The 12,821-nt window shown below is 39.6% G+C and overlaps 1 protein-coding gene across 1 annotated transcript; it reads right to left on the bottom strand.

Annotated features, from left to right (window-relative positions):
• Positions 1-526: 526 nt before the first annotated feature.
• Positions 527-11,607, bottom strand: LOC308069501 (uncharacterized protein). Its single transcript, XM_080401871.1, has 8 exons — positions 10,386-11,607; positions 9,050-9,136; positions 8,610-8,843; positions 6,827-6,849; positions 5,815-5,960; positions 5,130-5,230; positions 4,933-5,034; positions 527-3,841 (listed from the first exon to the last, which is right to left on the bottom strand). Exons 1-8 carry the CDS (start codon positions 11,472-11,474, stop codon positions 2,063-2,065), a joined length of 3,561 nt encoding a protein of 1,186 aa, XP_080257997.1. The 5' UTR covers positions 11,475-11,607; the 3' UTR covers positions 527-2,062.
• Between the last annotated feature and the right edge of the window lie 1,214 nt (positions 11,608-12,821).

Below are 12,821 nucleotides of genomic sequence, written 5' to 3'. Positions count from 1 at the left end.
AGCTATAAGGCACTTGGACAAGAACTGAGCATGCTTGAGAAGCAGTCCTAGGACTGTATTGAATCAACACACCAACAATATCTGCTTTCAAAAACAGTTTATCATAGTCTATTTGCTTTATTCTCTAATGGTCTTTTCACTAAAAGATGAGGTATATGCTTTAAATTTTAATTTTATCAAACTCTCATGAAACACATTAATAGAAATGAACAGAAGATATGTTGAAAATAAGCAATTTTAAGAAACTCAACAGGGCTTCTGAATAACCCTAACTCATTAGGTTATTTTTTTTTGGTCACAAAACACAAATGTTTTCTACAACCTTCTGGCAGGAAGTTTTATAGGTGCCTTATCTGTCTCTCTAAAATTGTTCCGTTTCTCTCGTTTTCATTATAGTGCGATCAGCCTCCATCCATGACGCACTTGCTGTTATCACACTCAGCGTTTTATCTTCCAGTAATTTAAATTAATACCTTTTTAAAACTTCTCTCCTACAGATGCAGAACATGACAAGAATGTCTAGAGATAAAAGCAGAACAATTCTTAGGAGAAAAATGAAATACAGTAAGACGTAAAGATATGAACGTAAATAACTATAAAAGTAACAATGAAGAGAATTTTCACCACCTTCCATACTGTAATGCAGACACAAAGGGAAGATCAGTAAATTTTGTAAATTCTAGAACTATTTTTCAGCATATTTAAGAGAAGAATGCACTGCCACAGAAAAACTGAGGCCAAGAGTTTAACACAAGTCAAATTGAAAATTAGGTCAACGTTTCCTAAACCAAGAATGGTATTTCTAAGTATTCTGTCACAGTAAATATATTGGCAAGTCTTGCAGGGATTTAAATTTAAGTAATATTTCTGTTATGAAATTGCAAAGATAATTTGGAGTTGTTGGGTTTTGGTTTTGTGGTTTTTTTTTTTAAGATAACTTCTAGTAGCCAGTGAATTCTGAAGAGATATTAAACATTCTGCATTCTGATCTAATACTTGCCAGTTGACATATCCACCTAATGCAGGATGATTTTATTTAAAATCTGGCACCAGCTCTTGCTGGAGAGTGAATGCTAAATGAAATGGAGCTTTAATCTGAAATGGTACTACTATCTGCATAATCTAACAGCTAAAGCAAATTATCTCTTGGATGCAAAAAAATGGTTAATAAATTAGAATATGTAGTACTTTTATCCTTTGTGTCATATTTCACAGACTGAAAATTCCATGAGTTCTGGATCATTAACACTTCGAAATGCCATTTTCCTTTTTTCCTGTTGTTACACAAAAAAGGAGATCTTTGAATTTTAAAGCCATATTCTCCTAATGCTTTCATCAAACCCCCAAGTTAGTATCTGTCCACCGATTCCCAAACTGATGCCAAAAGGAAAATTAGTTGTGACTGTTACCTTTCATAAAAGCATTTCAGAAACATAGCTGACACTCTTCTGTAACATATAACAAGAACACTGATACGGTGTTTCAATTTCAAAAGCATAAACCAGATTATCAAAATTATACTAGAAGCTGCACTTCCAATATACATTAAATACATCCTAGAAAAAGAAGATATCCAAAGGGAGATCCACAAAACAGTCTTCAGTAATGCCCTTCAACATCCTTTATTTTCATGGCTCTCCCTGCTCCCTGCCTCTAAGGTGAATGCTGTTGTCTGTACTCTTACTCATTTAACCCTAGTGCAAGTGCTGCTGTACTGAAAGACTGACACCGCGGTTCCCCACCACCCACACGTGCCCCAGTGGCACTTTTCGGGAGGTTTGCATTCTTAAAGATACAGCATATGTGGTCATACTTGTGTCTTTAACAAAACACGACATTTTTGGTTGTTTCTTCAGTTTGGATTCATACTATAAAAATCACTTTAGTATACTGTACTTGCTGATACGCAGCCTTGTTTCTAACACAGAGATACCTGAATCGGCAAGAATCAGGAGGAACAACAGCTGTAAAATCACAGGTATCCCCAGTTTTTAATGTGCTAAGTAGCAGTTATTTAATTCCAGCTTAATTAAGTATGGTTATCTTCCTTTTCACTCCCTCTTCATGTCTCTGATTTTCTTCGAGTAGATATCTTGTCTTCGGCAACAGAAAAATATTCTGATGCACTGCTGGTATCTGTAGAGCCAGATGTTTGACTTAGCTCTTCAGTATCAGAATCACTGTCACTTGGCATTCCTCCTGCCTCATTTACTGTAAGCACAGAACCTCCTAAAGATGGATCGTTGCATGCACTGGGAACAGACCAAGCTGCATTTGGGAACTGTACAGACTCGGGTTCATCTTCCTTCCTAGAAGAGGAACAGCTGTTTTCAGCAACAGTTTTACTTTCTTCATCTTTTACTTTTGTTTCTTGTTTTGTTGCTGTAATAAGTAGTTGAGCAGATGATTCATCCTTGTTTTGAACAGGAAGGACAACTGAACATAAAGGCTGACTACAAGAATTACTATCAGCAAGCATTTCTGTACTCTTAGTTTTCTTAGATGAGTTCATAGGAAGACCAAAAACTTCACATTTTGGGCTAGAAGCAGGCTGTGCACACTCTGAAGATACAGGCTTCCCTAGATTTACAGGTGTTTTGTCAGGAGATTTCATTGTCTCTTTTTCCATTTTTTCAGTACCATTTCCAGACAAAACCACTGAGGAAGTCAGCGAATCAGAAGTATTTCTGACAATACTTCCAAATGAAAATACTTGTGAAGGCAACGGAAAACAGTTATTTTTGAAGGAAAATACACAGTTACTGGGGAGAAGGGGGGACTCTGAGACATCATTCACCGCAGCTGCTGTGGTGGTTTCTGAAGTACTGCAAGCCACAGATGTGATGGATTCTGAGGCATTAGCTTTTTGTTTCCATGAGAAACACAGTGTCTGTGTACCACATTCTGCAGTTTCTTTTGCAGCAAGTGTTTTTGCTTTCATGTGAGAGGATGTATTTTTGTCAGATGGCTTCTCAGATTGGCTAAAAAATGAGGATAATGGTAAAGCCTTAAAGGAATTGCTGACTCCTGATCCTGCAAAACAATCTCTTTCTGAATTGCTAAGGGGAAATGAAAAATCTGGCTTTTCACTTTCTGCTGCATCAATATTAGGACTGGTTGACACATCTGAAACTGTGATTTTGGTTACAGGACCATGTTTTCTAAATTTGCTTTCATCCTGGTTATCAGTTTTATCCACATGATCACATTTACCTAGATAAAACTGAGGGAAAACAGATTTCCTGTCTTTCTTTTTAACGGAAAATGTACCTGCATCTTTAGTAAGTCTGGGTAATAAGCTGTTACGTGCACTGAAAGCAAATGCTGAAGCAGAAAGTCTCTCTGCAGAAACATCTAGAAATTCTGAATTTGAAACAGTTACAGCTACCGATTCTGCTGGTTTCAAGCCAGATGAATTGCTAGAATTTGTGTCCATTTCATTGGAAACAACTGCCGATGTCTGCATTGGCAATTTTTCTTTAACTGCTAAGTCTTTAGAGTTTTCTGATAAGGCTGGAGTGGTTACTTCCTTTGAGCTTCTCTCATGAAATGATTTTAGGTCACCATTTGTTTCAGAAAAGTTCATATTTGTGCATGGGATGCTGTGATTACTGGTTTCAGAAAAGCTTCTCTCAAAGCCTTCTGCTCTTTGCAGGGTTCCCATTTTTACTTTATCCGTGTTACTTGCTTTGATTGGTGAAGGTACAGAAGGAGTTCCTGAGGACCTGTCCTTTGGAAAGTATAAATTTGTAACTGCTGAGGCTTTATTTGCAGGTAAAGTTTGTGTCTTCAACTCATTGGTGAGCTTCTGACGTTCCATATAGTATTTGTAACGCAACTCCTACAATTACAGCAAAGAATCCCGTTCAGTAAAATGGCATGTGTGGATTCAGTGGTTATAAAATTCACATACAATCCTAAGATTGAACAAAACTTTTCATGTATTGTATAGCGTTTATAATGGATTTTTCCATTGGTGCTAGAAGGCAACAGAACACAAGTCATTATGGAAAAAAGTTCTGTAAAAACAATCAACCAAGATACACAGGGAACACTGACAACGAAGTAGGTTTTGAAATAGGAGGCTACAGAAAACTGAATTTAAACACACTGCCAAAACCAGAAATGGCTAAAAATACTAGCTTAGACATTAAGTGACAAATTCTCAAATTGTCACGAAAAATAACTATCTGAAACCAATTTAGGGTTTTTTTTACTAAATAACTATATAAACTGTTCTCAATGGGAATAGAAAACAGATGTTCTTCAAAATAATATAGCAAAAGAACAATTAATTCTATATTTAAAGGTCCTAAGCAACTTTTTAATTTAATCATCTGCCATTGGTATTCTCAGAACATACATTATTTGATTCACTGCCAGCCATGTTTCACTAACTGTAACTAAAATAATTCCGTACAGAACAATACTCACTCAGCCACCCACATGGAACCGCTAGTAAGTGAAAAAAAAATCTAGTTGTATAATTAGATCATTGGAAATGAAGCAAAAGAGACTGGATTCAGTTTCACGTCAAATTATCAGGAATTTAGGTAGTCTCAGAAGAGTGAATTCTATTATCTTCAGAAAACAGAGCACAGGCAGATTACTTTCTCTTCAAATAGGCAACAGAGAAGCTTATTTGGATTAGAAAGCTACAGATCTAACTCCAAAAGCCACACTAAACTTAGAAATAAGTATTTAATGTCAGTAGTAAGATTAAGTTCCAGCTTTCTGAAGAAAAATAATACTAATAATAAAAAAGATGAGTAAAATTCTGACAGCTTTAATAACCTAGTCAGATTTATATTCTAGAATTGAAAGAGTAACTTTCTACCAAGAAAACTGAAAATTATTACAAAAGCTTATTTAGAAAGTTGTGTCATAACAAACAGTAACTTAGCCATACTTACAATAGATGTTCAATCATACCTCATGACTCATGTTTTGAAATGCTGGCATTTCTGACATTGACATTACATGAGTACAGATTCTGCTACCGTCTGCTAGTGCTTCCTCCTGTCCTGCTACAGGCTGAAAAATGTTTTACAGCAGACATTACATTTCATTTCGATATTACAAAATAAACAAAATAGTACAGTATTGTAGCTCCATAGTCAGTAACTTACAAGAAATGCGTTGGGTGTGTTCCTCTGGTCCTGCCATTGCTGTACATTACTTTTAAACAGAGTATTTTTTGTTGAGTTCTCATTTCCTCCAGAAGGTAGATCTATTAGAAAGGAGCACAAGAATACTGATGGTGAGCATATTACTTATGGAAAAAATACCGAAAGGTTCCTATGCATCTAAACATAGATTCCAATTAAGAACAAAATTATATTGCCTTAAGTGGCCTTAGTACTTGCTGAAACTTCTGTAATATAAAGCAAGAGGCCCATATAAGAAGTTTTCAAAACGCCTGGAGATGCCTGCCTGGATACAAAGACCAACGTTTTCTCCTATGAGGTAGAAGCATTTAATCAGAGCTTAGTTAACATTTAGCATGGTGACAAGAAGTGCCCATCTAGTTCAGTGACACACTTCCAACAGTGGTGGTACTTGTTGTGTAGGAAGATTATAATGATACTTCCCCCAGGTTCCGAAAATACAGCCTAAGGACTTTCTGCAGAAAGTATAGTTATAAAATGCATTTAAAAGCCCTTGATGAATTTACCATTCATACATTTTCTCAGATGCTTTCTGAACACTTGCATGTTTTTACCATACAGATTGTTTATTAGCAATTAGTTCCCCAGGTTACAGGTTCCTACTGATTTCCTGAATCTTGTCCTATATTAAGTCCTTCTTCCTTACCTTTAACAATGTCTACATTAACAGGCATCAACTTCAAAGCCAAGATTTCATTAACCACAGCTTTGATATCCATCTTCTTTTGAGTATACTCTGGTGGTTTTTCATAGCTGGATGCTATATTCATCAGGTCAAGCTGAGTTTTCATTCTGGAAAAGGAAATAAAAAAATAATGCAAACAAACTTTTCTTAAGGCTTACATGCCAACAACTAAATTTCACTGGCCTAATACAGAAAAAATACTTTAAAAAGAAATCACTAAGACTGAGAAGAAATCCAAAAAAGTAATAACATGTGAAGTTTTCTAATTTTTGTTCTTAAAACTACTTGACAATTCATTTGAAATAGGTTTCATACGCAATGAAAACTGCAAGAAGTAGTGTCTGCAGTTCAGCAAAAAACATTACACACAGCCCCCCTTCCTGGTGTACTGTACCTGAATCTAAATTACACTTTTTCTTCAGAGGGCATTGCTGATGTCAGTCTGAACCACAACATATTTTAAAGAACTTAATTTCCAAAATTCTTTCTTAAACACTGCTTGAAAAGTGATAAGAAATGTAATTAAGAATCATTAGAAAGAAATATACAGGATATGTGCACTGCAAACACAAAAATGAAGACACTGCAGAATCTCCATACATGCCTTTAGACTTCAAGATTTCTGTAAATGCTCTAGGCATGCTTCCAGGTTCCCAAGTTTAAATAAGACATCTAAAAATATCCAGTCACCATGTATTAGTGAATTCATATATTCAGTTTTTGTCAGGGGGCCAATTCAAAAGTTATTATCTCTAATCTCAGACAGTACATCACTAAAATTCTGGACACATTACCTAAAATTTTGAATATGGAGCATCCAAAAATCTGAAAGCATTATAATGTCTTAATTACTAAATACTATTTCATGTTAGGTTGCTGTGTCTGACCATATCTAAAGTAACCATTTTCTTAGCTTTTAATCTTAAAATTACACTAGAGAACTAACAAAGCATAAAAAAATATATATATATACCTTGTGTTCAAGCCACAGGCCACCTATAAATAAAACAAGAATTTGTAAGATATGAATGAGTTTTCCTCCAACTCTCAAAAGGAGGAGATAATTGCTTTATCAAAATACTTCAGACTGAACAAAACTTCATTTCACGTAACTATAGGAAATAAACCTGTTAACATTGAAAAAAAGAAAAAAGCATCCAAATGTAAAAAAAAAAGTATGTCTGCAGCAATGATTTATATTATAATACTTTGTGTTAAAGACCCTCTTCAGAGCCAATTGAAGACATTCAAATAATAGTTCATGACCCATATGGTTATCTAATCCATTTCAGATGTTCAGTTATTTGTAAACATTCAAACGAAAGACTATTTTCTATTTCTTGGTGAGGGAAGCCTCTGCTACTGCTCTCAAGATGCTGTTACACTAAGATTTAAAAAGGCTGCCTTTTATTTTTAAAGCAGCCAGGTAATAGCAGTATGAAGTACACTGCAAAGCATGGGCAAGGAAAAGTAAAAAACTGACTGGATTATAGACTAACTGCTTCCCTATAAAAATCTAGTGATCTCACTATACTGCATCTTAAAACAGTAACAAAAGCCCACCTCACTGAAATGAGTTGTGTACTGTTACAGTGGGCAGGTGGGAAGGTGTTAAGTTCAAAGCATACTAATCACTGGATTCAGAATATTTCTTCCAAAAGTGGGAGTCACTTTAACTTTGTGTAAAATTGAAATTTTCTTTATCTAGTTGTTGCCAGAAACTTACTCAAACTAAGTCCTTTCTTAGCTTCTCATTTATATGAAGGCAGCGAAAAGACCCATTACAAAAAACAGCAGCATGCTGCTGTTTCTTAGGAAAACATAAGCCTTGAAGTTGAAGAAAACACAAAATTCAGCAGTTAGTTAAGTACTTTGCCCCGTATCTACCATCTGCCTAAATTCTATACAACTGTAGCCACAGTGTTTGACATAAGATTAAAAGGTCTACACTAGCTTTGGTGACAGTGAAGATTAAGCTTGTATCTTGGGTTCCTTTAGCATTTATCTCTAAATCAGAAACACCATTTTTCTCTGCAGTTCCCTTAAACACTATGAGGAAGACTTTCAGGGTCTTGTATACATAAGCACACACACTACATAGTACAGTGTATGTCAGAAGTACCTAAGTTAGCTTGGAATAGGCTGACTTATCTCCATTGCACACCTCAGTGGAAAGTTTACAGCAGATTTTAGTATCAGTATAATCACCTTAGCTCTGGTATCCCAACACAGTACTCCACTGTGCAGCACAGAAAAGTTACCAGTTCTGGCTCCAGTCTTTCCAGAGAAAGCATTTTTAACATCTTACAAGTTTAAGAATGCAATAGAAATGCTTCATACAGAAAGCATTTGAAAATAAACATGAAAAAGCAAATAAACATGAGAATTTTGAAAGCAGTACTAGTAAATAACTCACTAACTAGCACCAAGGCAGCTTACTTTCACAGCTGGTAGCATGATATAGCAAGTTTTACAGCAACAGCTACACAGTCTAATATGAATGTCATTAGTATTCAGTGAAGAAAGAGTCTACTAAATTCATTCAAAAACACTCATAAGCTGCAAAGAAAGCTTTTCAAACCTTTCTAAAATGAAAAACTTAAAAAAGCACAAAGTGATCAACAATTTTAGTCTGCTTTTTTCATTAATTGAATTCGTTTTTCCTGATTCAGTCATAATCCTGATCTACTGTATAGCAGGCTCTATTTGAAGTTTGTTATACAACTGGGATCAAATAATACCAAAAAGGCCATTACCTCCAGGAAGCGCTGAGGATCACACTCATGGACAAGCTTTTCACAATCCTTCAAAAAATTCTCAATGGTCTTCTTGTGAGTTTCCTTCATTTTCTTCCAAATCTGAAATTCTTTCTCTTTTTTAATTCTTTGATTTTCAACTTCTTCTAGCAATTGCCATTTCTTCAATTCCAGAGTCTTGAAAACTTCTCCAAATTCCAGTGCAATTATTTCTGCATCGTTGTTCTGCACCATCTAGAAATACAAGAACATAAAACCAGATGAAAATGCAGTAGCAGTGTCTACATGGGGTCACTTCCTTTAAACTCAGAACACGTCCATGCCACAAGAAGCACAAGTATGCTTCATGTTGTGATTAACCTATCATGATAACAGAAACAAAGACACACACACACACGTGTGTGTATATATATTAATAATATCCAGCATCTGTAACTCACATTTGTATCATTTGGTTGACTTGAGATTTCATTCATCAGCTTCTCATTTATTATTCTCATTTTTTTCAGACTGCTGAAGAAGGTTAACTGCAAGACAATTGAAACATATTATTACGACTTTATTCACTCCATAAATGTCAGTTGTTATCAAGAATCAAATCATGAGATGTTCTGTACAATGTATTAAACAAGGGTTTTGACTCAAAACATCACTTTAATATTTAAGGCTCTCCTGGATCAGTAGACAAACTTCCTTCTGCTAGTTCTCTCAAAGTAATGTTTCTAGGCTCACCTACAATACATATTGCTAGCATGGCTACAGGATTACTTTATAGTTAAAACATTGTTTCCCTCAGCCGTTTTTTTTTAACCTCACCCCTCCCCTCACACACACATCTCTATCACAACTTATGTTTTAATTCTGCTGTTCCAATTTGACAAGCAACTGTGTAATACTAATTTTTTTTTTTCACCTCACACTGATAAAATAGAAAACTTGTCTGCAACAGAGTTATTTCTGTTTGGTTTTAAACTAAGATTATCAAAGCTTTTTCCTTCTTTACCTCATTACATTATCACTAAGTTTTACCTACAAGGTCTAGTGTAAAGACTTTCCCCCTGGTTTCCCCAAGTGGCACACAACTGGTGATGGGAAAGGCAGAAGGGAAGTCAGTGCAAAAACAACTTTTGGCTTAAGGAAGTCAGTGCTGCACTTACATTTTTATACCTATGCTCTTCATTGCTGCCCCACAGTTGTTTCAATTACTGCACTGAATGTGTACGTATGACATACAGGTATGACATACCACCCTGAACACAATTTGCACAGGAGATGAAAAGCTAGTGGTAATTAGTATTTTAGCAAAAATCACAGCTACCACTGCAATCAGCCAACAACCATTAGGCCAGGCAGTTGCTTTCCTCATGCAAGCCAGAATGTATTTGGGTTTTACATTTATTAAATTACTTACCTAATCCATCTATTTCTAAATATGTCATTATCTATGACCCAAGTTACCTAAGACAGTTCAGAGGGTCTATAAACAACCTATCTGTGGATGGGCTGGTTTGGTTTTTTTTTTTTTCTTTTTTTCTTCTCATTTTTGTTAATAGGACTAGCATTTTCCTGAACTTGGAAAAAATGGATCCAGGCATGGAATAAACTCTCAGCAGCAGTATGTTTTTTTCAGCAAAGACTGCAGCCCACCACAGAGGGCTTTTCCCTGCGGTTCTGAGTAAGAGCAACGCGGGCCCGGTGGGATGGCCCGTGGGACGGCCCGGTGGGACAGCCCGGCCTCCGAGCCGGACCCTACGCGGAGGGGACGCGCGCGCTTACTTTTTCTTCCTGGTAGACCGTGTCTATGAGGTTGACGGAGTGGAAGATGCCTCGGTGCTCCTCAGAGACACACTGCCCACACCCCGCCTGGCGGCACATCCGGCAGTAGAGCTGCACCAGCCGGCTTGGATGTTTCTGGCAAGTTCCTCCGAGCGCCAACGGAGAGAGCAGGCCGGGCCCCTGGCCCTGCTCTGCCTCCCCTCCCTTGGCGGCCCCGGCCGTGCCAGAGCGGTAGAGCTTGACCACCTCCGCCAGGGTAGTGTTGACGGGCAGCGCGGCGGCGCCGCCCCGGGGTAGCGGGCACAGCTTCCTGCACAGAGGGCAGGACACCCGGGCGCCGGCCCCGCCGCCGCCCGGCCCCGGGCCCCCCCGGGAGAGGCGGGCCTGGCTTTGGCCCCGCTGCTGCTGCTGCAGGCGGGCGGCCTCGGCCGAGGCCAAGCACTCCAGCACGCAGTCCCGGCAGAAGTTGTGCGAGCACTGGGGAAGCGTCACCGGCTCCTCGAAGAGGGACAAGCACACGGCGCACGTCAGGCTGGCCTCCATCTGCGACAAGTAGGCGAACGGCCGAGGCCGCCGCTCCCGCTGCCCCGGTCCCGGCTCGCCGGCGGCCCGGCTGGGCGTCCCCGGCTCCTCCCGCTGCCCCGGGTCCGGCTCGGTGGCGGCCCGGCTGGGCGCCTCCGGCTCCTCCTGCTGCCCCGCTGCCTCCAGCTCGGCGGCAGCGAGCCCTGCTGCCGAGGGGCTGCGGGCCACGGCGAGAGGGCCGAATACCCCGCGACCGCCGAACTCCAACGGCTGCTGCCAACCGCCAACTTCCCAGGAAGTGGAAGCCGGCAGCGGAGGGAGGGGCGAGGAGGGACGCGTTGGCGATTGGGGAAGCCGCGGGATTGACACCGCCTCTTCCCAGTCAGAGCAGGCGGGGGGCGGGAGACGGCGCCATGGGGGTGGGGCGCGGAGCTGCCCCAGTCTGACCGGTGGCCCCGCAGCGCTGCGCCGGCCGCGTGGGGCGGAGCGGAGGATGCTGGGAGCCGCCCCCTGCCCGGCGGGTGAGCGGCCGCGGCCCCTGCCGGGCCCTAGCGCCGGAGGCGCCATTTTGTGGCGGGGTCTGCGCGGGATTCCCGCTGAGCGTGTTGTGGGGGGGCCGCGGGACGTTGTTCTGCGAACAGAGCGGTCGCGGTTGAGAGCGCTGTCCTTATGCCTGTGTGCGAGTATGGAGTAAAAGCGAGTGTAGAGGTACAGCAGTTAGTAGCGACCTCTATATCGTTATGTAACTTAAGTTTAGGATTTTGTTAACGCTGACAAATAGGAACACTCATCCTCATTTTAGTTTATTTTTCCACCTAGAGCATTCCTTCCAAAGTTGTAGCTTAATAATTAAATTATCCATTTGAAATATTTTGAAATTTGTCAAGCCTAAGAGGGACTCAACTGCAATTTTAGGTTTATTGTAAATTGAAAGAGTTGTAACATAAAGTCAGCATGTGCCAAAAAAGCAAGATACACTGAAAATAAGGTTATTTTCACAGACTGAGGGGTCAGGTGCAAACAGCATAAAAGCGATCATGTTACTTCAATGTTTTTACAGTAGTGCTTTATTCAGTCATACTGAGCTATACTTGCAGAAAGCACCTACTTAAAAGTTTAGTGTCAAGTTGTCTGTGTCAAGTTGGAAACCTTGTAGCTGCAGGAGAAAAACCAGAGGCAGTTATTTTAGTGCATATTACCACATTTCACCTTACTTACGCCTGTTCACATAAAGAGCATGACAGAAAGTACAAATACATAGGCTCACAAGCCTCATGGATAGGCTGCACTGAATAGATTTGAGATGCTTAAAAGCAGCATCACATTTTCTTGTGGGATGAGGACTTGCAGCTGGTGCCTGCAGCCTTTTGTTGCCGTATAAGTTGTCACCAGATGTTGTCAGACTGCATTTGCTGGTATTCTGAGAAGTTCTGCATCCTTCAGCCTCATTTGGAGGTACAGTGTTACGTACTACTAGTCAACTCCTGAATTATATCATCTGGGCCATTCTGGAAATACCTCAGTGCTCTGAAGGTCAACATAATGATTAAAATGAGAGGCACAAATGGAATTTCAGAGTCTAAACCTCTGGAACTTCTCTGCTCAAAGCTACCTAATTTTTCATCTTCCAGGGGTTTCCGGTGTGTGGCATTAAATGAATAATGTTTTTTTCTTGATTCTCATTTTTTATTTTGCTTCAAATGGAAAGAGGGAATTAATTGCCTTTAAGTAGGTGAGCTAATTGAAAGAGAATACAAAAGCACTGGGCAGGTGAGTGACTGATAACAGATTTGGGCAGATGCTTAAGCTGATAGTAACTAAACCAATAATGTTCAAGAGCATAAAATGTGGGAAGGAAGAGAAAAAATTACTTGAAGGAATCATGCTTATAAAATACATAAAGCAAAACGTTTT

The sequence above is a fragment of the Falco punctatus genome (genome assembly GCF_963210335.1).
Source record: "Falco punctatus genome assembly, chromosome: 1".
Lineage (NCBI taxonomy): Eukaryota > Metazoa > Chordata > Aves > Falconiformes > Falconidae > Falco > Falco punctatus.
This window is presented reverse-complemented; position numbering and strand designations above follow the sequence as displayed.

Bases quoted from the DNA above. Each gene is read 5' to 3' on its own strand.
- LOC308069501 (XM_080401871.1), bottom strand. From the start codon at position 11,474: ATGGCGCCTCCGGCGCTAGGGCCCGGCAGGGGCCGCGGCCGCTCACCC. The intron at 8,844-9,049 runs GTGAGTTACAGA...TTGTATTTCTAG, and splicing joins GTCAACCAAATGATACAAAT to ATGGTGCAGAACAACGATGC. The intron at 5,035-5,129 runs GTAAGTTACTGA...AACATTTTTCAG, and splicing joins ACACACCCAACGCATTTCTT to CCTGTAGCAGGACAGGAGGA.